The 23,754-nt window shown below is 37.3% G+C and overlaps 3 protein-coding genes across 3 annotated transcripts; all 3 read left to right on the top strand.

Annotated features, from left to right (window-relative positions):
• Positions 1–5,345: 5,345 nt before the first annotated feature.
• On the top strand, positions 5,346–6,713 carry LOC128355195 (nuclear factor 7, ovary-like). The gene has a single exon (XM_053315441.1). The coding sequence runs from the start codon at positions 5,346–5,348 to the stop codon at positions 6,711–6,713; it is 1,368 nt and encodes a 455-aa protein (XP_053171416.1).
• A 2,354-nt stretch (positions 6,714–9,067) lies between these two features.
• Positions 9,068–14,004, top strand: LOC128355198 (collagen alpha-1(X) chain-like). Its single transcript, XM_053315445.1, has 7 exons — positions 9,068–9,169; positions 10,231–10,404; positions 10,510–10,686; positions 11,926–12,002; positions 12,305–12,427; positions 12,593–12,676; positions 13,633–14,004. Exons 2-7 carry the CDS (start codon positions 10,242–10,244, stop codon positions 13,783–13,785), a joined length of 777 nt encoding a protein of 258 aa, XP_053171420.1. The 5' UTR covers positions 9,068–9,169; positions 10,231–10,241; the 3' UTR covers positions 13,786–14,004.
• A 3,153-nt stretch (positions 14,005–17,157) lies between these two features.
• Positions 17,158–22,271, top strand: LOC128355200 (complement C1q subcomponent subunit C-like). The gene is made up of 7 exons (XM_053315447.1): positions 17,158–17,288; positions 17,918–18,033; positions 18,179–18,241; positions 19,446–19,599; positions 19,927–20,067; positions 21,056–21,182; positions 21,561–22,271. The coding sequence occupies exons 2-7, from the start codon at positions 17,928–17,930 to the stop codon at positions 21,693–21,695; spliced, it is 726 nt and encodes a 241-aa protein (XP_053171422.1). The 5' UTR covers positions 17,158–17,288; positions 17,918–17,927; the 3' UTR covers positions 21,696–22,271.
• The last annotated feature ends 1,483 nt before the right edge of the window (positions 22,272–23,754 follow it).

Genomic DNA, 23,754 nt, shown 5'->3' with positions numbered 1-23,754 from the left:
ATCACAACACAAATAACGAGGGATCGTTCCCATTTAATAATGATGATCTCAAGTTGTATACTTCATCATCTAACTTATTTCCATCTTCATCACCAGTTTTTACTCTATGGATACGAACATTTTATAGTGCATAGTGTGGAAATGTACCTTCGGTTTCACTGTGAGACTTAAAAACATGCATACAACAATGCATCATCTCATCATACACATCCATAAAGTTTAAAGTTTTATTTATGATCTTAGCAGCACTCAGGACAAAGGATTTCTGATAGCTGTAATCTATACCATCTCTCTCCCTGATGGTAACAGTTTGAATTCACTCTGCGGTGATTGAGAAGGGTCATTAATAATTCATTGCACATACTACTCAGTTACTTTTGTGGGTACAGCTTTTCCTCTATTGTCCATAGTGTTGAAATTTGTCTTTGGCTTCACTGTTAGACATGTCATAAAAACATACATCATTGTTTCACAGCAAATAAATCTATCAATATGGAGCATGGAGCGATTTTTTTAATACAAGCTCCAAATCCTGTGTGATCTGACTTTTTGATGCTCTCATACAAGTAAAAACAGATGCAATAAAGCAAGATCAATCAAAACATAGTATGCAAATATCTTAGCATGTTTCCCATCATGATAATCTGTGATAACAAGCCATATTTTTTAACAATAGAAGCTCCATTAAGATGCCAATTTTCGTTATTTTTTTAATATCCTCTTTTATATCTCGCCAACAACCCTGCAGCACAAACACTTTGTATTATACCCCATCAGGTACAGATAAATATTTGACTAATCCTTAATTAAGATTTCAGAGAACAAACGTTAACGGACGTTTGCAATCATATTATATAATAGTATCGTTTTGTTTGTTGTTGTTTTTTAAATAAATATGTGCACTGGCTGCAGAAAAATGTTATTAGATTTCCAGTTTTGTATATTCTGGGTCACATTAGGGCTAAAAGTAACAAATAAGTGTTTAGGGTGCTTTTATTGCTCTCACGTGTAAAATTGAGTCAGTATGTAAAGGTTATGTGTCAACTGATTTCTTATCTTGTACTGCCTGAGTCTGTATGTTGGCTGTTTTTGTGAGAAGGTGACATTCAATTTAATTTCGCCTCCAAATGATTAATTAATAGTACTTCTTACCTTATCTTAACACGAAAAAAGACACTGAAACAGACACAGTTGTAAATGAGAAAGCAAACATTCATTCCTCTGATATCTCTGTGATTTGGACAAATTATTGGACCTGAAAATAATCTATGAAAATCCTCTATAATCTGACTTCTTAGATGCTTTGATTCCCCTTAAAAAACAGATGGATAGAGGAAGAGGAAGATCAATCAATAAATAATAAGGCAAGGCAAGGCAGTTTTATTTATATAGCACATTTCATACACAATGGGAACTCAATATGCTTTACATAAAACAGAAAAACATGTAATTTGAGAAATAAAAATAAAACCCAATAATAGTAAACACATGGAAACATTAAAACATACAATTAACCCCCCCCCACACACACACACACACACACACACACACTAATAATAAATACAAAGTGCAGAAAAATAGAAAGAGAGAAATAAAATGCTAGAATAGAGCATTAAGTATAAGATTGCAGCATAAAATAGTGCACAAATATCTTAGCATGTTTTGCTTAAAAACACATTTTTTAAACCTTATTTAAATATTAATGTCAGTAACATAAAACATAGAACATTATTTAACAGTCAGAGGTTGATAGTGAGCTTTTTATTCCTTTTTCCAGATACAATTGTTTATATTCTAGCATTTAGACATTCAGGTACACCATAACTAGAGTCCATCTTCATCTGTAGTTTTCCTGTCATATAATCCATTATATAGGCTTGCTTCAGTCATTTCATTTATTTATTAAATGATAAATGTATAGTTATATTTTCATAGCAATCAGTAGCAGTATGTGTTGTGTTTATCGTTGGTGTTTGACTGTTACACTTCCGGGTGGTTGTCCAATTAAAACCAAAATTACCTCCATTAAAATGGCAATTTTCATAATTTTTTTCAATCTCTTCTTTTATATCTCGCCAACAACCCTGCAGCACAAACAGTTTATAAATACCTCATCAGTTACAGATAAATGTGGGATTAATCCTTAATTAAGATTTCAGAGAACAAACTTTAACTGACATTTGCAGTCACACTATGAATATGAAGGTTATGACATGCAACCAGTTGACCCTCCGCCAAGAGTCAAACTGCAGTTATTTAATACGGGTGTGATGGCGGTTTCTACAGTTGGTACGATACCAGCAGCAGACACAGAGAGCTTTGTTAGGTGAAGAGTTCATTATAAAACCCTCAGCTGATAAGAAACGGTATAACTCCTCTTCAATTATCTCTCTGCACAAACAGGTGCAGCCGGCTTCTGTTTTCACCGCACATAAGATTATAAAACATCACCAAAGTACAAGTAGAATAGTATCGAAATAAGTTTAACATGTGGATTTAAGTATAACATGTTGTATTTTTCCATTACACATCAGGATAATTAGATATTTGATGTATTAATTTAATTTATTGGTAGTCTGACTCTCTTGGCTCATCAGAGTTATAATCAGCTAAGGAACATTTATTCTGTTGAAAGAGTAAATTGTCAAAATCTAATTGTCAAATATGTCAAATAAAAATGAAGTCAGAGTTCTTGTGTAAAATATTAATGAAGACCTTAAGATGTGTTATAAAGCTCTGGGTGAAGCTTATAAGTGGATTTAAGATTCTGTTGCTATTTTATTTACAAGGTTAAGAATTAACTTTTATTTAATCTACATGTTTGGATTGATTTCAATAATACTTTAGTTGATAACGAATCAATAACAGCTATCAACGCACAAAATGATGCCTTAAAGCGATGGTTCGGTGTAATTTCGACCTAGTGTCATATGCACCATGAGGTCTATCTAAACACCACCTCAAAAAGTGGAGTTAGAGCCATCAGCCGAGTGGCTTAGTACAGGCGCTAACAGGACCACAAGTGTATCTCGTAAATTACGGTCGAAATATCGCGCAATCACGCACAGATCTCTAGATGTGCTGTGTGGAATCTCGTGAGACCACGCGGTATTTCAGTGATCGCGCGATATTTCTACGATGTTTACAACTTTAGCATTAGCAGCAGAGTAAAAGCCATCAGGTAAGTGTTTATTTTAATAAACTCCTGATGTACTTACAAACTTTCCAATGTATTGATTTATGAGTAAAGACCCTATTTGTACTACTGTAGAAGTTTGATAACAATCCAGGCATTATTAGTGGGGTCATTTACCAGATACACTGGTGGTCCCGTTAGCGCCTGTACTAAGCCACTCGGCTGATGGCTCTAACTCCACTATTTTCCTACCAAATGAAAATGAATGGCTGAGGTGGTGTTTAGATAGACCTCATGGTGCATATGTTTGACCAACAGTCTGAAAACACAAAAGTAATTCAATTTAGAAAAAGAGCAAAATAATCCTCATATTTTTATTAATTCTTTAAATTTGTAATGTAAGCCAATGGGATATCAATTATCTAATTTTTCAGATTTTCTCTCAATCCTGTTCTCACCAGGAAAAATGTCAGAATCGATCATCAACCTACAGGTACGTTTACCATTTCCTGACGAGCAGCGTGTTTGTGCTAATAACTGATACAGTATCTCATTATTAGCTTATATTTTCCAATGATCTCCCTTTGTAATATTACTTTATGTCTCATTGCAGTTTCCTGTTTCAACAAGAAGCATTGTTTGAAAATATTCTGCTCAGACAAACACGCCTGCGGTCCGTCAGCGTGAGATGCTGATGGAGGAGATTAGATAGGTGAACACTGAACAGCCAAAATAAACAAACTTGTTACTTCTTCCTCACTTTATGATTTATTAGTTGTTGTGTTGTTTTTATAGGTTAACTCTCCTGCTGGCATCGTCCAGTTACTGAAGAACAACCTGATGATGGATGAACCACTAATAGCTCTGAATTCAAGATAATATAAAGTAATAAGCAGTTACAACAGATATTGATTAAATATCTTTTTTTAATCTTTTTCTCATTCCTGATTAACTTTGAATAGCAATAACTGCTCATTAATCACTAATTACTTACATTTTAGTTTTGTGCACTCACATATAAAATGATACTGAGACATTATAAAGTAATCTCTCATGACTCCGTTATCATCATGTTTCCATTATTGACCCTGTTTACGTCCCATCAGGTGAAGAATCATCAAAACTAACAAGTAGCTACTTAGCTTACTTAGTTTTTAGTGGCTTTAATAGTTTCTTCATAACAAACTAAAAACAGCAGGATTATTAATCATATTCAAAGCATGTATTAATATTCATTAGTCAGAGTTAATTACAACAATTCATAAAGAAAGTAGTCACCATTTATGAATTTACATAATAATTAATTAATTAAGTATTTCCCAGTCTGCCATCTACTAACTCATCATTATTAAATGCATTATTAAAGTCCCTAATTCAGAATTATTGACAAACTTATTAACAATTTATCAATTATCATTCAATCTTCTGGTTCCTTCATCATTTTGTGCACCATATTGTCATCTTTGTGTTTTTATGTGTTTTAAAACTATCATTACGACCGCTGCTGAACTTTACTTGATATTATTTAACTCAAATTTCTTTTCTTTCTTTTTCCCCCTCCATCTTTTCCATAACTGCTTTGACTTTCACTGGACTTTTGCTGAATTTAATCAGCTTTATTCACATTTTTAATTTGTCCATGATCATTAGTTGTGTTTTCTCTCTATATGTAAAAATTTGTTTTTGACAGAGAAATATGAGTTTTTCCATTTTGTCTGCGTCATGTGGTGGAAACTAAACACAACCTGTGGAAGTAGCCGTGTAAATTACTTTGGTTGTATGTGTATTTTCCATTCCACACCGAGACAGGAGCCTACAAGACAGGACTAGTCATGGTTTCGATCTCCAAGCAGTCTGATGTTTGTTATCATATTTATCATATCAGGTCCAAAAAAAAGAAGTACCTGATGACATGACAAAGCTCCACCTCTTACCAAGAGAGTCAAACAGGAAACAGAGTTACTCCGAAATGTTATCTGAGAAGAGATGAACAAACTGAGACTGAGATTTTTAAATTAATCATCAAAAACTAAGGGAGGATCGATACCATAATACTGAAGACTTTTCTCCAGTCTGCTGCTAACTGAAAAGAGGATAAATCAAAGTGAAAGTAACTGAGGAACTTGTTACAGCAGCGAGGGGAAACAACAGATTCTCTTCCTGTTTTATCGTTCGGCTTGGTGTGTTTTCAGCTTCACTCAAAGAGGAAATGGCTTCTAGTTCAGTGAAGGATCTCTCCTGTCCTGTCTGCCATGACATCTTTCAAGATCCAGTTGTCCTGTCATGCAGCCACAGCTTCTGTAAAGCCTGTGTGCAGAAATGGTGGAGAGAAAAACTACTACATGAGTGTCCGGTTTGTAAGGAAAGACCTTTAATGAGTGATCCACCTCGTAACCTGGCGTTAAAGAACCTGTGTGAGGCCTTCTTACTGAAGAGAGATCAGAGATCTTCAGCAGGTTCTGAGCCTCTCTGCAGTCTGCACTCTGAGAAACTCAAACTCTTCTGTCTGGACCATCAGCAGCCAGTCTGTGTCGTCTGCAGAGATTCAAAAACACACAACAACCACAAATTCAGACCCATTGATGAAGCTGCACAGGATCACAAAGAGACGTTCCAGAAATCCCTGAAGCCCTTACAGGAGAAACTGAAGCTCTTTAGAGAAGTTAAAGGAAACTGTGATCAAAAAGCAATACACATTAAATTCCAGACCCGAAACATCGAGAGACAGATTAAAGAGCAGTTTAAGAAGCTTCGCCAGTTTCTACAAGATGAAGAGGAGGCCAGGATCTCTGCTCTGAGGGATGAAGAGAAGCAGAAAAGTAAAGACATGAGGAATAAGATTGAGGGTCTGAGCAGAGAGATAGCAGCTCTTTCAGACACAATCAGAGCCACAGAGGAGGAGCTGAGAGCTAAAGACGTTTCATTCCTGCAGAACTACAAGACTGCAGTGGAAAGAATCCAGCAGCGTCCCCTGCTGGATGATCCAGAGCTGGTCTCAGGAGCTCTGATAGATGTGGCCAAACACCTGGGCAACCTGACCTACAACATCTGGAACAAGATGAAGAAGATGGTATACTACACTCCTGTGATTCTGGATCCAAACACTGCTCATCCAGAATTCATCCTGTCTGAAGATCTGACCAGTGTGAGATGTGGAGAGAAACAGAAGCTTCCTGAAAACCCGGAGAGGTTTGACTATTATCACTGTGTCCTGGGCTCTGAAGGCTTTAACTCAGGGACTCACAGCTGGGATGTTGAGGTTGGAGACAGTACAGACTGGTCCATTGGTCTGGCAGCAGAGTCTGTCCAGAGAAAAAGAGAAATAAAGTCTGGATTATGGAGAATAGGCTTATCTGATAGTAAATACACAGCAGCCTCATCAGATCCCCACATTGTTCTTTCAGTGAAGAAGAAGCTGCAGAAGATCAGAGTTCATCTGGACTGGGACAAAGGAAAACTGTCTTTCTCTGATCTTGACACTAACTCACACATTCACACCTTCACACACACTTTCACTGAGAGACTGTTTCCTTACTTCAGCAATAGGAATGAACTCCAAATACGAATATTACAGTGAAGGACTCTAACAGTGGAACAGCAGCTGATGATGAAGCATGAATAGAAATATATTTTAAAAGGAAACACTTCACAGTTATGTATCTTGACCATGAATCAAACCACACCTGCTGCTTCTCCACTGTTGATATTCTCCAAGATTTGATGTTGAGTTAGTTTTTTTTTAGAGACATTAAGTTGGGTCAGGAAACATTGACTGTACTGGGTAATAAAAACACTAGACTTATAGATATTTAATTGATGTTGCATATTATGATTGACTGTTTCAACATTGTCAGTAAAATTCAGTAATTTGTGTAATTCAGGTGTTCAAGTGCTGGAATTATTATTGGTATTAATATATGTAGTTAGAAGACAGAAGTGGAAGGAAGTTTGTGTGACAATCATTTCTTATATCTCAGATAAAAAGGAACATGATTCTACTTATCAAACATATCACTCTGTGCTCTTTAGCTTCTTCACTAACATAATAGTAGTTTAATTGGCTTGCTAGTGAACGATACCCAGGTGCTTGCTAACGTTAATTACTGTTTTTTTAAAGTCTGTTCAGAAATGTGCAGTGTGACAAAATGGCTGAGAACACACCATTTGCACATTTATGTCATATATTATGTCAAATAACTATATCTGTATATCTGCTGATATATACTATCTCAGGTTTGCTTGTGGTTTGCGTTTTTCTTTTGTGCTACTTACCCACTATGTGTTTAACAGACAAAAGAGGCAACTGTCTAATTCCTGTATTTATACATTGGGTGACATCATTAGTAACGTCAGTGGATTAGGGGGGGGATTTACTATTTCATGGTTAAATGTTTGCTTTAGTATCTATATGATTTATACTTGTTTTGGCTTGTTCTGAGGAATGCTGTGGATGATGTGTGTGTGTGTTTTAAACAGTATTGACTGATATGAGTAACATTATGTTGAATGCCAGTAGGTAAAAAGTAAAAGACACCCACACAATAAATGTTGTTCTTCCTAATAGACTGGAGGGCGTATTTAAGGGGAGAGATGGATTTGCCGGACAGCAGAATCAGAGGATGATGGTGTAGCTGTGTGCACGTGATCATGCCTTAGTTTGTTTATCCTGAGTTAAACCAGTTCAACTTGATTTCTTGTATTCATTTCATTTTATGTTTAGTAACCTTTTTTGTTGTTATACTGGTCTGAATAAATCTGTTTTTACTCATTCAACAAGAGTCTGACTCTGCCTCTTAGCACATTCCTATAGCCAATACATCACAACAGCACACAGAGGTATTTTGTCATCTACTTAAACATATATTTATTATTTTTGACAGGAATAGCCTACTAAAATTTCAACCAAAAAAAAAAAAATTAAAGACCAGTTTCAAATGTGTTGAAGCCCAACAGACTCCATAAAGAGGTTTTTCATAAATGCACAGTCCATAACCATAGCAGCAGGCTCTGTTGGCCTATAAAATAGACTATTGTTGCTCTCTTGCTAATTTAATTTGGTAAAAACACAGCTGTTTGCTGTTTGCGGAGTATAGCTTAATGTTAATTTTGACAAAATATCTAATTAGGTATTTTTTGAAGAAGTTTCAGTCCTATTACCAACCCAAACTTAACCCCACTGTAAACTACTAAAACTTATAGAAAATCAAAAGTAAGCAAAATGTAAGTAAATTTGAATTTAATGTAAGTACACCCCTCATTAATGTGCAGTGTACTCAACTGGAAATACTTTTGATTGCATGTCTTGATTGCAATTTCTCCTTGAAGGTTATCTTTTACGGATAGTGTCTGTCTGCTGTCATTGTGTCATGTGACCACACGAGGGCGCCATAATCTATCTGAACTGTTGAGTTTGTGGTTTGCGGTCAAGTCATTATTGCTGACCTGTTTGTCATTTAAGTTTTTGTTCAACTTAAACTTTTCCTTTGATATTTGAGTGCATTATTTTGCTTTCACTTCTTCACTTTTGTAAATTTTGAATGTTCTTATTATAGATTACATTTTTATTGAGATGTTTGAATACATGTTTCAGTGCTCTCTGTGTTTGCTTTAGAAAGGCCAAATGTCATTACAGCTTTGATGCTTCTTTCTCTGGCTACCTGGGAGGTGAGGTTTGCTTTGTTAAATAGTCATTAATAATGTTTATCTGTAAGAAATCTGTTGTGGGTGAAAAAATACCCTAAATTACATGCATGAACCTTTAAATCTCAACCCCATCAACCCTGATTAAGTCCTGATCACAGCAGCAACTTTTAGGACAATCCATCTTTCTGTCAGATCATAAGTTTCATTTCCTTGTACTCTGTGTGTGTGTGTGTGTGTGTGTGTGTGTGTGTGTGTGTGTGTGTGCGTCTGTCAGGATAAGTCAGTGAGTTTCTCTTCAGTCTAATAAGAACTCTTCATTTGTTCCCCAAAAGAGGAAATCCCGTCCTTTGCAGCTCTGAATCTCCGCTGGTGAGACAGAAAACTCAGCTGGTGAGTAAAATAATTTCTCCTAACATTCAGAAACATTCAAAAAATAATGATAGGGAAAAAAGGCAATGTTCTGCTCAATATTTCTTTATTGCATACATACATAAACAATTACAATAAATGAATCAAAACTCATAATTAGAATCAACTTCAGCAAATTTTATTTTATTCTGAATTTTGGCATTAAAATTTTTAATTAAAAAGCTGTTGAGCTAACAATGAAGCAACATTAACGTGCAGCTTTGTTTAAACAATGTATTTGTGGAGACGCCTTTTTCTTTTAATCTTTACTCTCACAGTCTTTTGTACTGGACTGATTTGTGTGTGAATAATCAATTATGTTTTTGAGTGTTTTAAGTTTTGGAAACCAGATTCCCTCAAATTTCACCCCTCCGTGGGATGATTAAGTAATTTGAATCAGTCTTAGATTGATTTTCTTCCAGTTAGACAGCTATTAATTTCAGCTTTCTAAAAACTTTGAGAGATTTGAACCTTGCTTACTTATTGAATTATGTAGTGTTTGAGTTGTTTTCCTTTTGGCAACCTTTACACATTACAACAAAACTGTAATCTTTAGTTTCATCTGTCACACAATTAATTTATCAAGTTAACTGTTTCATTATATTTTTCTGTGAGCTTTATTTCCATGAGATGAAAGTCTAAATGCTGTTTCTCTAAAACGTCTTAAAACATCAAAGTCTGTCTCTAGACTAATGCCAAGAAAATAATAATGTCTCTGTGTTGACTTTGAACCTTTGTTTTTTACTGTCCACTATGAGTCTGACCTCTTTTAAATACTCCATAATATATAGGATACATATACTGAACTCAGAGTAAAAAAGAACTGTTACTTTAAATGTGAAATGGCTGCTAAAACCAAAAATACACAATACATAACCTCAGTGTCTTCAGTATCGGCTGAAATGTGTAACAGTTATTGCAGAGAACAGATATTTTAAAATCTTATATAAACTATTTTTATTGTCTCTTTCTTGTGTTTTCACCATCATCATCATCATCATCTTCTTCTTCTTCTTCTAAATGTCATTGGCTGTTAAATCCAGTGTTTTGGACCATGGGAAAGTATTATGGGCTGGCAGTTGTGGTCGGTGTGGCCTTGTTGCTGTCGACTGGACAATGTAATGTGAACTGTAAAGGAGTGGACGGTCACCCAGGACAGGCAGGCGGCAAGGGCAGAGATGGGTTGCCCGGACAGAAAGGAGCGAAAGGAGAGCCAGGTAATATTGTTTTAAAGACAAATGTGAATTATAGCCACTTTAAGAACAGCAGCGTGATGATCTTCTCTCTCTGTAGTTGATAATCATTCATCTGTTTGTCTTCAGCTCTGATGGACAACAACGTGGTGGACGCAGCCACCCTGGTGACCCTGAGAGGGAACATAGGGACTCGGGGCCCGCAAGGGCCGATGGGTCCTAAAGGTTACCGTGGCGTTCTGGGAGCACCTGGTAACCCTGGACCCCCCGGTCAGCCCGGTCCTGACGGACAAAGCATCAACCACAGTAATGACACGACCTTTGACCCTGCTGTATATAAATATAACTGACTCTTTCACTGATCTGTCAGGTATTCTTTATGTTTGACTGTTCAACCACAAGTGTAAAGAGTAACTGAGCACCGGTTAAGGTTACCAGTTACACCCACGGTGACACCCAGTAGTGATGTCACAGTGTATTGACCCTGAGTACACCTCTACATCACATCAGTGAAGTGAAAACAAGAACGAGACTTTTCAGCTGGTGTTGAATTACACTTTAACTGCAGTCACACTCCTTATCAACTAATTATCCTTATTATATCATAACGCTATAAAGAAAATACATTATTTTAACTAATATGTTAAAATAAGGTGTTCACAGGTTTTCTGTGCAGATGACAGAATTGGTATTTCTGTTATTTTATTACTTTAAGTAAAGGGCCAAAGTGTGAATTTTTAATCTAAACTGCCTTAGAGCTGCCGTACAATACTTTTCCTTTTACCCCTGATCTATAGTGGAAGGTCATCAGTGTATTATGACCACAGCTGTAGCTGGCTGTGCATTGAGTTATAGTTGAAGCTGTGGCTGTCTCTGTCATGAGCACTGCAGGTGATGTGTAGTTTAGTGTACATGTACATGGTGTATTATCCATGTGTGGATTACTTTTTTTTTCATTTTTCTTCTGTATGTTTTTAGTGTGTATGTTGAATTTTGTGACCATACTGCAAAAAAGTTAATCTAATATGGCTACAGCTCTACATGTGCACTACAGCAGATGAGGCAAAAGTGATGACTCTTTACAGCTCCTAATGTATTACCAGAAAACAGGAACCCTGCGCTTCTACCAAATATGACAGATGTGTTGCTATTATGGACCAACAGAAGTTCAGGAATAGTTTTACCATCAGCAACCACCGCCCTGTCAACTCACTGCACGCATGCACACACACACACACACATACACACACACACACACACAGAGCAGCCATCTTGACAGTAGTTGCACTTTGGTCACAACTCGCGATTTCGGTATTACTTTATACGATAATGCATCCATGTTGAGTGTTAGCATCAAAACTTCTTTATCCTTCCTTTATGGCTCAGATGGAAAGCAAAAAAGTATCTCACGTTGATCTTTATGGTGAAGTTCTCTGTATTTTGTCCTTTTCAGTGTTTGATGACGAACCAAACAATGGTTTTGACCGTGATATGTGTGTGTGTGTGTGTGTGTGTGTGTGTGTGTGTCCTCTGTGTCTCTCCTAGATGATGGCTCCTCTCAGCAGGGCAAGGTCGCCTTCTCTGTGATCAGGACTACTTCCACTTATCCTCCCTATAACAAGGTTCAGTTTGTCGTCCGTCACTCCTCTCTGTCTCTCAACTCTTTAATTAAGAAATGTATTCAATGTTTACACATGTTTCTTTCTTTAATATCTACTGGAATGAAAAAAGAACATTATATTTTAATACTATAAAGAATAAGGCTTTAAACTTTCTATAATTTTGTTCCAATATATATGTTTTGTTTCCAGCCTCTGACTTTAATACTTTGGAGATGCATAAAAGCTGTACAATACAAATTACGTGTGTGTGTGTGTGTGTGTGTGTGTGTGTGTGTGTGTGTGTGTGTGTGTGTCTCCTTCAGGCATTAACCTACCAGGAAACTGCAGTCAACACACCTGCACCTGGGCACTTTGACCTAGGCAACGGTTACTTCACCTGCAGAGAACCTGGTGTTTATTACTTCGTCTTCCACGCTGTAGCCAAGGTAACACACCGACAGCTTCTTGAGAGAATAAATACCAACTATTTTCTAAAAAACATTCAATCATAGTACCTGTAGTGAAAAGACTTAAAACTAGAGATGTAATCTGCACCTCCAGCTCCATTACTGCTCTGTGTTACAGTTATTTTGTGTGTTGTGTGTCTGTAGGCCAGCATGTGTCTGCGTATTGCCAGTGAAGCTCTGGGTCAAGATAAGGTGGGATTCTGTAATTACAACAAAAACGTGGATCAGGTGAGTTTCAATGAGTAGCACAGTGTCATGGAGGTATCAGGAGAGGGAATCTGTCATTGAAATCTCTCATGTACTCATTAAAATGATTAAAGACTGTAGTCTATATTTGCACGAGACACCTTGTAGTTGACATGTTGTTCGTTGCAGTATCCTCCGAAATATCAGTGAACGCACAAATGAAAAATCCAATCAATAAGCAAGAAGTCCACGATGGTCATTTGTTACATTTTCCCGTCTTTGTTTACTTTGTTCTGTTCTTTATCACATCATGGAAAGAGTACAAAACTTGAAAAATATTTTTTTATTCTATTTTTTAAAAAGTACAATAAAGACACACATAATGAACTACAGTTAAGAGACTTGAATGAAGTATGTAATGCACAAAAAGACCATCAGATTGCATTATGGTTGCTATAGATACAGGTTGTTCTGTGGTTGCTATAGATACAGGTTGTTCCATGGTTGCTATAGATACAGGTTGTGCTAGTGTTCTGTTCTGACCTGCTGGAGACATTTTTGAAGTTGAGTTTCATTTTTTCAACTTGTACACAGACAGAATGAATCTCTAACATGTTTTTAAAAAAAGTGTTAAACAAATGAGGTCTGAATGAGGGCTGTAAAACATAAAATTTAGGGTCAATGAGTGGGGGAAAATCCATGTTTTATGTTGTCATGGCCTCAAAGAGATAGGAAAAGCAAAAAAAAAGCATTCACATGTGGCTCCGAGTTGCCATTAAGATTGAGGTGGAGTTGTATGTCAATGTGAGGAGTAAATAAGTCAACATGCAAGTAAGGATAATAGAATAATGAGGCTGAAAAACAACTTAAACTATACATACTGCTGCAAAAACCTAATTCAGGCATCTTTAGGATCACAGATGGTTACAGGAAACAATAATGAAGTGTTTTTAGTTGTTTAAAATGTTGTTGATGTGATTGTCTGTGTTGTGTTTTAGGTGCTGTCGGGGAGTACGGTCTTGCAGCTGACAGCAACCCAGAGGGTCTGGCTCGAATCCTTTTACGATATGCAGACAGATACTGATAGACGAGACAACAGAGATAAAAAGATCATCTTCAGCGGCTTTCTGATCTTCCCAAATTCAGACTAAAGTTCAGTTGTGCACGTTGTGATTTCACTAGACTGAGACCGCAACACTTCATCAATTTAGCATCTAAATGTCTCTGATTGTTGTTCACACTTTTCAAAAAGCTGTTTTTAGAAGAACATTTTACTTTTAACAGCATCACAGCACAGCTTGTGAAACTTTATTCACCGATTTGTTTCCTTGATACTCGCTCATGTAAATCTTAATTATCGTTAATTTTGTCTGTAAATGCTACTAAAACAAAATTAAAGTGTTCTATAGAGAGTGTTTGTTTGTGTGTGTGTGTTTGGTAGATTTACTGTAAAGACATGACAAGTATAATGTCATTACACACAGATTTAATAGAGACCATTAATAATTTTGTTGTAATTCTCAGCATTGCTCCCAAAATCCAGGATTTCCTTAATTTTCCCAACATTTCACAGCTGATTTTCCAAATGTAAAAACTTCCTCTGAGTGAGCAGAGAAGAAATGTGGAGATCATTGATTTTAACTTTCAATAGGACTGTCAAAACATTAGGTTATGTCTGACTGAACATGCATACAAACGGACTCAGAGAGCACATAGTTTCATCAAGTATGCATCATCATAAAAAGTATCATAAAAAATACATATGTTTAAAAATTTGAATACCTGGATTCAGATTTGTATCAAAATGTGCATACACCCAATGAATTAAAATAACATGATATATGTACCAGATTTTTAGATTATGTTAAAATGTTCAAAAATAAATTGTCTATTAAAGGACCAGTGTGTAAGATTTAGTGTCATTTAAGGTTATACTGAATATCCCTTCCCTTCAAAGCATGTAGGAGAATCTATGGTGACCCTGAAACTCACGAAAAACATGAAAGACCCTCTCTAGTTTGTCTGTTCTGGGCTATTGTAGAAACATGGTGGTGCAACATGGTGGACTCTGTGGAAGACGACCCACTCCCTTTGTAGACATAAAGCGCTCATTCTCAGGTAATGAAAATAAAACAATTCTTATTTTCAGGTGATTATACACTCGTTAAAATATACTTATGGATAGTGTGTATTCATTATTCAAGTGCTGCCAGGTCCTTTCCATTAGATGCCACTAAATTCTACACACTGCATCTTTAATGTAAGAATTTGTATTAAAACTTATGGGAAAATGATGGATTACTTGTCCCTGGATCTTTTGCCAAAAAGCCCCAAAAACACAACCTTCTTATTGAGTTTTCTGTCTCAGCTTACACAGATGCAAACAGTGATGTCTATAAACACCCTTGTTCAATAGATAAATTCCTCTTGTCACATTCGCAGAGAAACCTTTAATATTATACATAAAAAGCAGACAAGTTTGACCTCATCTTACAGAATGGATGCTTGTATTTGCTTTCCTATCCAGACTCAGGTAAGAAGACCAGCTGAGCAAAGCCATCAGTTTCCCTCCTTGCTTCCAGTCTTCGTGCTAAGCTAGGTTCAGTTATTTCCTGTATCTGTTTTTGCACATGATGTACAAACATGAAACTGACCTCCATCTTTTTAACCGAGCCTGAAGAAGATGGAGAACCATATCTTGGATGGGTTAATGAACGGATTAAGGAAGTGAAAGTGGGAGTGATATTTGGGGTTTTTGCTGTTCTTCTTTTTGGTAAACTTTTGTCACTTTAGCACATCCTTAGTTGACCTCTTCCTTTTATTGTTGTGTGTGTGTGTGTGTGTGTGTGTGTGTGTGTGTGTGTGTGTGTGTGTGTGTGTGTGTGTGTGTGTGTTAGTGTACATTTTGAAGTCTATTATTGTTATATTTGTGGTTAAATTGCTGAAACCTGCATATAGGAAAAACACATCCTGTCTGGAGTCAGATATGTAACTGCCTGAGTTAAAGGTCCAGTATGCACATTTCAGCCAACTGCATAGAGTAGTTGTAGAAAGAGGTCAATTAAGGTTGAGCATCCCAAAATGATTAGACTAGATTCAGGTGCACTCATGGACCAGGCTCAAATCAAAAAATCAAATAAGAATAAATAAAAATAAAAATAACTCTCATCTGCACAGTTAAGCAAACCATTCACTCATCATTGCCAGCGTGTGCAGTTAAAAAAGGGGATGTTAAAAAATATAAAACTGAAGTGCTCATAGATATTATTGCACGTGATAATAAATATATAAAATACATTATAGCACATTAAGTTGTGATGTGCTCCAAGGGTTTACTTTCAGTTCAGAGTTCATTATGGTGATGGCTTTGGGATAAAACCTATTCATAATACGTTTGGTGCGTACTCTAATGGACCTGTAGCGTTTCCTGGAGGGCAACAGTTCAAAAAGGTTAAGATGGGTTAAGGTGTAATGAATCTTTTAGGATGTTTTGTGTCTTCTTCAGACAACGGGAGGTGAAGATGTCGTCTAGAGCAGGTAGCTGTTGGTTTATGATGTTCTGTGCAGTTTTTATGATTCTCTGAAGGGAACTTTTTGTCTGCTGCAGAGCTGCTACGTTAGTACCTGCTGCTGTGAGTTAGGACACTCTCAATGGAGCAGCGATAGAACGATCTCAGGAGCTGATGTAAACTGAGCTGCTTTCAGTAATATTTTAATAATAATAATATTTTACAACGTATTTTGTGAATTTATCCCTGCAACAATTTAAAAGTGAAATTGAAATCAATTTTATTATCCAACCAGTATTGTCCTTTTGGATTACCTATCTAGTCTGAATCCAGTGAATGTTTTTCATATGGTGGCGAAGTGACTGCTATTTTGGATTATTTTACTGTATATCTGTTTGTGACATTGTTCTTATTGGATGTTTTTAGTTTGACAATGATGATTTGCTGTATACCTGCATGAATTCTTGTATGGTCCTTGTTTGTTTGGAGAGAGCAATTCTGCAAGCCCTTTGAGGGTTTTTCGGCAATTCTCCTTCATATTGTGCTGTACTCATTTTTTTCTTTATGTGTGTGTGTGTCTAAATGAATAAATAAACAAACTTTTCTAAGGTAAGAAACACACAAATATTAAACAGCCAGGCTCTAAAATCTGGTGAAAAGCCTGAAACCAGAAGAGTGGAGGCTGTTTTATAGCAGCAGATTAATTCACATTGATTTGAAATGATATCATACATGGGTGTAACGTTCAGGTGGCCACATACTTATGACTGTATAGGAAACTTCTGCTGGTTTTGTTTACTCCTTAGTTTGAGAACATGCTGGTGTCATTAAAAAAAACTTGAAACCTAAACACAGAAAAGGTTGACAAAGGTTATTTTTGTGAGATTTGCTAATTTTAATTTCTCCCTCTCTCTCTCTCTCTCTCTCTCTCTCTCTCTCTCTCTCTCTCTCTCTCTCTCTCTCTCTCTCTCTCCAACTTTCAATCACTCCCTAAAAATGCAGAACTACAAACAGCAGGCACCAAAAAACAGCAAAATCTGCTGAATCTTTGTTTTTTGTGTTGGCTTCCTCTTCTGGCCGCTGCTTCACTTCAGTTTGCTTTGAATTCCCCTCGGTGGATTTTACTCCTGTGTCTGTTCTCGCAGGTGAGTTTTATACATTTATTTTCAACATCTTCACTGTCTAAATCTATTTGTGAAAGTAGAGAAGGTCATCTACTGTTTGTCGTCTTTTTCTATGATTGTGTAGTCCTTATTAAAAGAAGACTTAGATGTTTGATCTGTATAATCTGATTTGAAGAGTATTTGAAAGTGATTTTTGTCTGTAGATGATTCAGCTGCTCAAAGGCACTGCAGTAGATTTGAACACTGTTATAACTGGGGATTGAACCAGCGACCTATCAGCACCTGCTTTTCTCCTCTTCTTCTCCATTTCCTCCTCTTCCTCATCATACTTTCTCACCTCTCCTCCATCCCTCTAATTTATTTGTCTCTTCTCTTCATTCCTCCTGTTTTATCATCTTCTCCCATCTCTTCCTTCTCTTATGTCCCATCTTCTTTTCCTGTCATCCTCTAATCTCTTATCATCATTCCTTGTCTTGTTTTGTTTTTTCCTCTTGTCCCTTCCTCTCTCCCTATTTCCTATTTCTTTCCCTCACATTTCTTTTCTCCTCAGCTTTTCCTCTCATTTAATTCCTCCTCTCCTGTCCTCTCCTTATCTCCTCTTGTCTAATCTCTTATCTTTCATCTATCTCTTCTCTTCTCTTCTTTGTCAGGTTCTCCATCATGCTCCATCGTTGTTTTATGGTGATCGGAGCCCTGCTCTCATTAGCCGTATCCCCGCTAGTTGCTTCAGAGTCCTGCCAAGCAACAGGGTATCCCGGGATACCAGGTATGTGTGTGTGTGTGTGTGTGTGTGTGTGTGTGTGTGTGTGTGTGTGTGTGTGTGTGTGTGTGTGTGTGTGTGTGTGTGTGTATGTTGTGTATAGGTGCAGGTGTGTGTATGTTTATCTGTTTATCTATCTGTACGTTTTCAGGTATTCCTGGGCTGCCCGGCAGAGACGGTCGTGATGGTGAGCAAGGACAAAAAGGAGATCCAGGTATCCACCACACATACACATACACACATACACACACACACACACACACACACACACGCACACACACACACACACACACACACACACACACACACACACATACACACACACACACACACACACACACACACACACACACACACACACACACACGCACACACAGTTTTTTTGGGGGGGGTTGATTTTTTTCCCCCCTCATTTTACCTGTCACACATCTCCAAGTACAGAAACAATGATAGATCATCACCATATCATTTACAACTCACAGCGTCTGGCACTTTTTGTAAAAACTTAAAAACTTAAAAAATCACATTCAGCTATCAGCATCCAGTTTTCAGTTCCTAGAAAGTTCACAGAGGTGCACAGTCACGCTGGTGTTGGTGCACACGTAGCGTGAGTTAGTCATTTTTACCACTTACATGATTAAAATTTCAAACTGATGTTCATTTACCTGCCATAATGGGCAGCAGCTGATATCAAAGGAGCTCTTCACAAATGCAAAATAGTATGAAGTATTCAGATTATCTGGCCATCATCTTGTTCTTGTTCTTGTTCTTGTTCTTGTTCTTGTTCTTGTTCTTGTTCTTGTTCTTGTTCTTGTTCTTGTTGTGTATAAAACTTTATTGGAGGAATTGTCTTAAATTTGTATTGCAAATTGCCAAATATTTTCATGCCATTAATTCTTGACAACTATAGGCCTTTAGTGTTGGTCAACTTGAAACAATTAAAAATAAAATATGTTTTATGTTTGTATTTCAATTAATATTTATATGGAAAAAAACATGAAACAAATCTATTTTATTATACAAACTAGAATAAAGTTAATGTAAATATAATGCATGCTGGAAACTGCTAATAAAGCTAATTGTCAAATTATTGTCATAAAAACATATGCTGTTATCTTATTCAACTCATTTCAAGTCAATTCAATTCAATTTTATTCATATAGCGTCTCATTACCACAAAAGTTATCTCAAGGCACTTTTTACATACTTTTTAATTTACAAGACTTGAACATCTAAAGTTCTCAATAGACTTGGATTCTTAACTTAAACTACAAAAAACTACATTTTTCTGTATTTGTACAGATTGGGGGGAAATGTATTAACTTGAGAACTTTAGAGGTGCTGGTGGGTGAGCCTTTAAGAGAGCTAGGCAAGCTGTTTATTATCAACAATGACTTACATGTTGTTGTCATCTGTAGGGCAACTGTTGCATGGCGCCGCCGGCCCTGAGAAAGGAGCAAAGGGGGATCCGGGGCTGCCGGGATTTCCTGGTAAACGAGGTCAAAGTGGAGAACCAGGGGGAGCAGGGGGCCCAGGAATTCGAGGAGTAGCAGGAGAACCAGGAGAACATGGGTAAGGAGTCAGACCAACACCTGAGGACCACTGAGAGGTGGATTGAGAAGTTTAGGTTGTTGAAAGTTTTAGAAATTTTAATCACTGCTTTGAATTGATGGTGACCCCAGCCTACATTATAAACTATTAAGAGGAGAGTCACTTCACAGGACTTATCTGTATTTAATGAGAACAGTTCTCTCCAGATTCAGCTGAGCACTGGATGACTGACTCTATTAAACTAAGCTGGGGTACAGTCGCAGCTCAGTAGGGGCCCACTAGCAGTTTAATCTGGCTCTAAACTATGGCACAGGGTAAAGGAGAAACATGTCATTTCTATGGCTGCAGGACCGCAGCAGTCCAGCAGCAGGCGGCCTTCAGTGTGGCGAGAGGAACCAACGACTACCCGGACAGGCGCAGTGTCATAAGATTCACCAAAATCATCACCAACATCAATAATGACTACAACTCAGCGACAGGACACTTCAGGTGAGGAAACTACCTATTTTCTAGTCATATATATAGAAAGGCATAAGACTGTATATTTCCCCCGACAGACAGTATATAAGACTGATATAAGACTGTATATAAAGATGCACCCATTGTTCTGCACTGGAGCCAGTTATTGTGATCGAAAAACATTAAACTTAGTGAAATATTGTGACAATAGTCCGATGCAGTGCGAGTCCCGGAGTCGGGGAGCGGGCAGGTGAGCTAACTGTCAATCACAGCTGTTAATCAACACCAGACAACAAAGCTACTTTAAGTCTTCAAATCTTACTAATGGAGCAATCATTTCCAAAATGACCACCAGCAAACATGTTATAGGGCCTGAATTTAGCGATAGAGGCCAAAATGATGAACTTAGTATTTCAACTGGCTGAGGTCAGGGCGATGTCTTCTGTGTGAAGATATATTTAGGCAAACAGCTTTGAGTTAAAGACAAAAGGCTAACAATGATGATGCTAACAGGCTGATGTTTAGTGGCATAATGTTTCCCGTGTTTACCATCTTAGGTTAGCATGTTAGCATGCTAGAATTTGTGCGGCTGAGGCTAATTGGAATGTCATTTATTTTTCACATATTTAGTCAAAAACCAAAGTATCTGACAAATTGAAATTTTGACCCAGCCAAGGAGGTAAATGATAAGATGATGATAAGTGATGAAACACTACACTTAAAACTACAAATCTCAAATTTGACGGCACTAGAAGAAAAGTTAGAGGATCTCCAAAGTCATGAGAATTCCTCCTGTGGAGACAATGAAATCAGTCCCATAGTTGTTGAAGATATTTCAGGAACTAAAGATGTGGACCAGTTGATTGACATCCATACAACCATGTAGCCAGTCCCTGATTGGTCTGTCGTTTTTTTAAACTAATTTCCACAAGTTTCCAGTGTGATAAAGCTGCCAAACCAGATAGAAGAACAAAAAAAAAATCCCTTTTAGTGAATGAATGTATTTTGTGTGTTGTAGGTGTCGGGTCCCAGGAACGTACTACTTTGTGTACCACGCCTCTGTAGACGACCGCCTCTGTGTGCAGCTGAAGATGGACAATACAGTGCTGGCACCGTTCTGCGATCATCGCCGCGGCAAACGACAGGTACAAGTATTAAAGGGATACTTCATATCATTTTACAGTGGGGTTGTATGAGGTCCTTATCCATAATTAGTGTATTACATGCAGTAAATGGTGCAATGCCTACTGTTTAGCGTCCATGTCGGTAATCCTGCCTGCTTCTTCTAACTGGGAGCGTGCTAACATTAAAACTGCTATCCCTGTTTAAAATATCCCTTTAAAACAATACTACATATTTATTCTACTGCATTTTAGGGCCACCAAATAATACTCAAGTATTATAAGTCAGCTTATGTTTCAGTATGTCCTTGAAAGTCGAGATTTAATGTAATCAGTTACAGCGATTACCATCTCTGGAAAAAAAAACCCTGTAGTTAAATTTTCAACTGCCGCTGATTACAGGTGACTTCAGGCGGCCTGTCGGTCTACCTGTCGAGGGATCAGGAGGTTTGGATGGAGACCACAGAATACAGAGGGATGAGAGGGACAGCGAACGGTTACAGCATCTTCTCCGGCTTCCTGGTGCATGCTCACTGACCAACAGGAAGAGAAACATAAAACAACCTTTTCCTCACTTGTATTGAACAGTCTTATAGCAACAATTTGAGTGCAATGAGTGGAACTAGGGACAAAACAATAGCTCTCCTTGCTTCACATCGACCATTTCACCATTTCCCCTTGTTAAGAAGCATGTTTGTTACTTTACATTTAGACATTTAATTAAGACAACACCGTCACATGCTACGAATCGAATAAATACATGCAATTTCCTTTTAGGATACATGGACATATTTTCTTAAAATGATCTAAAAATAAATAACTATAAAAGCAAACTTGTTGACAGGGACAGTTGTTCATTTTCTGATATTTACAACAAAACTGAATGATAACTCACTCACTTTTTAAAGATATCTGTATGCACTGTTGACTTGGTTTGGTGTTTGCTGATCACTAATACAAAGAATATTTTTTTCCATCTTTCTTATTTTCACTGAGGCTCTACAATTTACGTTGGAATATGTAAATTACTCTGTTGACGTTACCTTCTCTGTCTCTCAGTAACAGATATTATTGTATGAACTGGAAACCCAATAAAACAGCTTATAAGAACAACTAGAATGGTTTTTATTTATTTGTCATTTCTCATTTTCTCTCATTTTTGCCATATTTTTATTTTCTCATGATGTCCAGAACACCAAAAAGCTATTTTCCAGTCTCTGTTTCTAATTTAAAGACAGCAGAGGCCAATTGATTTAAAAAACACCTTCCTGCTAGTTGCTAGTCATATTTTAAAGATTTTCAAACATGGTGACAGCATTCATTAAAACAACATGACAAAGTGCAATTTACAGGAAGCTTGGAAGATATCAAGGTTAAAAACTTTAATAAGATCAACATAGTTATATCTAAAAATAAATGAATAAAGGGAAACCCAAACAAATCATGATCAACGCTCTTTTTACTTTTGGTCCTGTGATAGTCTTCTCGTGCATTCAAGAAACACCTGAAACCTCCATGAAGCTCCTCTATGAACGCCTCAACACTTGAGCCCCTTTATCCCTTCAGCATTATTAGCACTTTATTGATGGTTGCACTACTTCGTTGTTGTTCATGGTATTTCTTACAAACTTCTTTACTTCCAGTCGTCTCTTCAAGTTCTTTAATTTAACTGAACATGGCATTCAAGCAGAGAACTGAAGCTGCACTTGAATTAGCTGCTTAGTATCAGCTGCTCCATTCTTCACATAGGTGTCCAGTGTGACCATAATAAGCCAACGCATCTTGCTAATATTCTGCTGATATGTTCATGATAACGCCATCTGATGCAGCTGCTCCTTCCATCAGCCTAACCTCCTCTTTATAGCTTATCTATTGTTGATTTAGCTAAGATTTACCTATATGTTTCTTACACAAAGGGAGATTTGTTACTTTGAGATTCCTTGAGCGCTCCCTCAAAGAGAAGAGCCTTTTTCTGCCAAGTTTACACTTCTGCTTGGAGTTTTTCCTTATTTGAATCCATGGTTTAAGGACATAAGATGTTGTATGGTGAACACATTGTAAAGGCCCCCTAAGGTAAATTTCTAACTTGTAATAGTGGACTAAACAAATAAAAATTGACGTTGCATAAATATAAACTTCTGCTGACATGACAATAAAAATATGGCAATTGAGATGCTTGCAAAATGTGGTTGCTTAACAGGAAACCCAACCCAGGAAATTAACAACCAAAACACAAGGTAAATGGACTCTACTTAGATAGCGCTTTTCCAGTCGTTATGACCACTAGGGTTAGGGTTGGGGTTAGGGTTAGGGAACTACATGTCATTCACCCATTCACACACATTCATACACTGATGGCTACCACGCAGGGTGCCAACCTGCTCATCAGAGGGAAACTAACCATTCACACACAGTTGGCACAGCAACGGGAGCAATTTGGGGTTAAGTGTCTTGCCCAAGGACACATCAATATATGGAGGAGCCAGTAACCGAACCGCCAATCTTCCAGTTGGTGAACGACCTGCTCTACCTCCTGAGCCTCAAGGGTGGATAGAAGTTGATGCTCGCCAGATCGGAAAACAGAAATAATGGACAG

Source organism: Scomber japonicus, chromosome 3, assembly GCF_027409825.1.
Source record: "Scomber japonicus isolate fScoJap1 chromosome 3, fScoJap1.pri, whole genome shotgun sequence".
Taxonomy (NCBI): domain Eukaryota; kingdom Metazoa; phylum Chordata; class Actinopteri; order Scombriformes; family Scombridae; genus Scomber; species Scomber japonicus.
Note: the sequence above shows the minus strand (reverse complement) of the source record. Positions and strands in the feature narration are given on the sequence as shown.

Excerpts from the sequence above, each read along its gene's own strand:
- LOC128355198 (XM_053315445.1), top strand. The coding sequence starts at position 10,242 with ATGGGAAAGTATTATGGGCTGGCAGTTGTGGTCGGTGTGGCCTTGTTG. Across the intron at positions 10,405-10,509 it reads AGGAGCGAAAGGAGAGCCAG|CTCTGATGGACAACAACGTG; the intron begins GTAATATTGTTT and ends GTTTGTCTTCAG. Across the intron at positions 12,003-12,304 it reads CTTATCCTCCCTATAACAAG|GCATTAACCTACCAGGAAAC; the intron begins GTTCAGTTTGTC and ends TGTCTCCTTCAG.
- LOC128355195 (XM_053315441.1), top strand. The coding sequence starts at position 5,346 with ATGGCTTCTAGTTCAGTGAAGGATCTCTCCTGTCCTGTCTGCCATGAC.
- LOC128355200 (XM_053315447.1), top strand. The coding sequence starts at position 17,928 with ATGCTCCATCGTTGTTTTATGGTGATCGGAGCCCTGCTCTCATTAGCC. Across the intron at positions 18,034-18,178 it reads AGGGTATCCCGGGATACCAG|GTATTCCTGGGCTGCCCGGC; the intron begins GTATGTGTGTGT and ends GTACGTTTTCAG. Across the intron at positions 20,068-21,055 it reads TCAGCGACAGGACACTTCAG|GTGTCGGGTCCCAGGAACGT; the intron begins GTGAGGAAACTA and ends TGTGTGTTGTAG.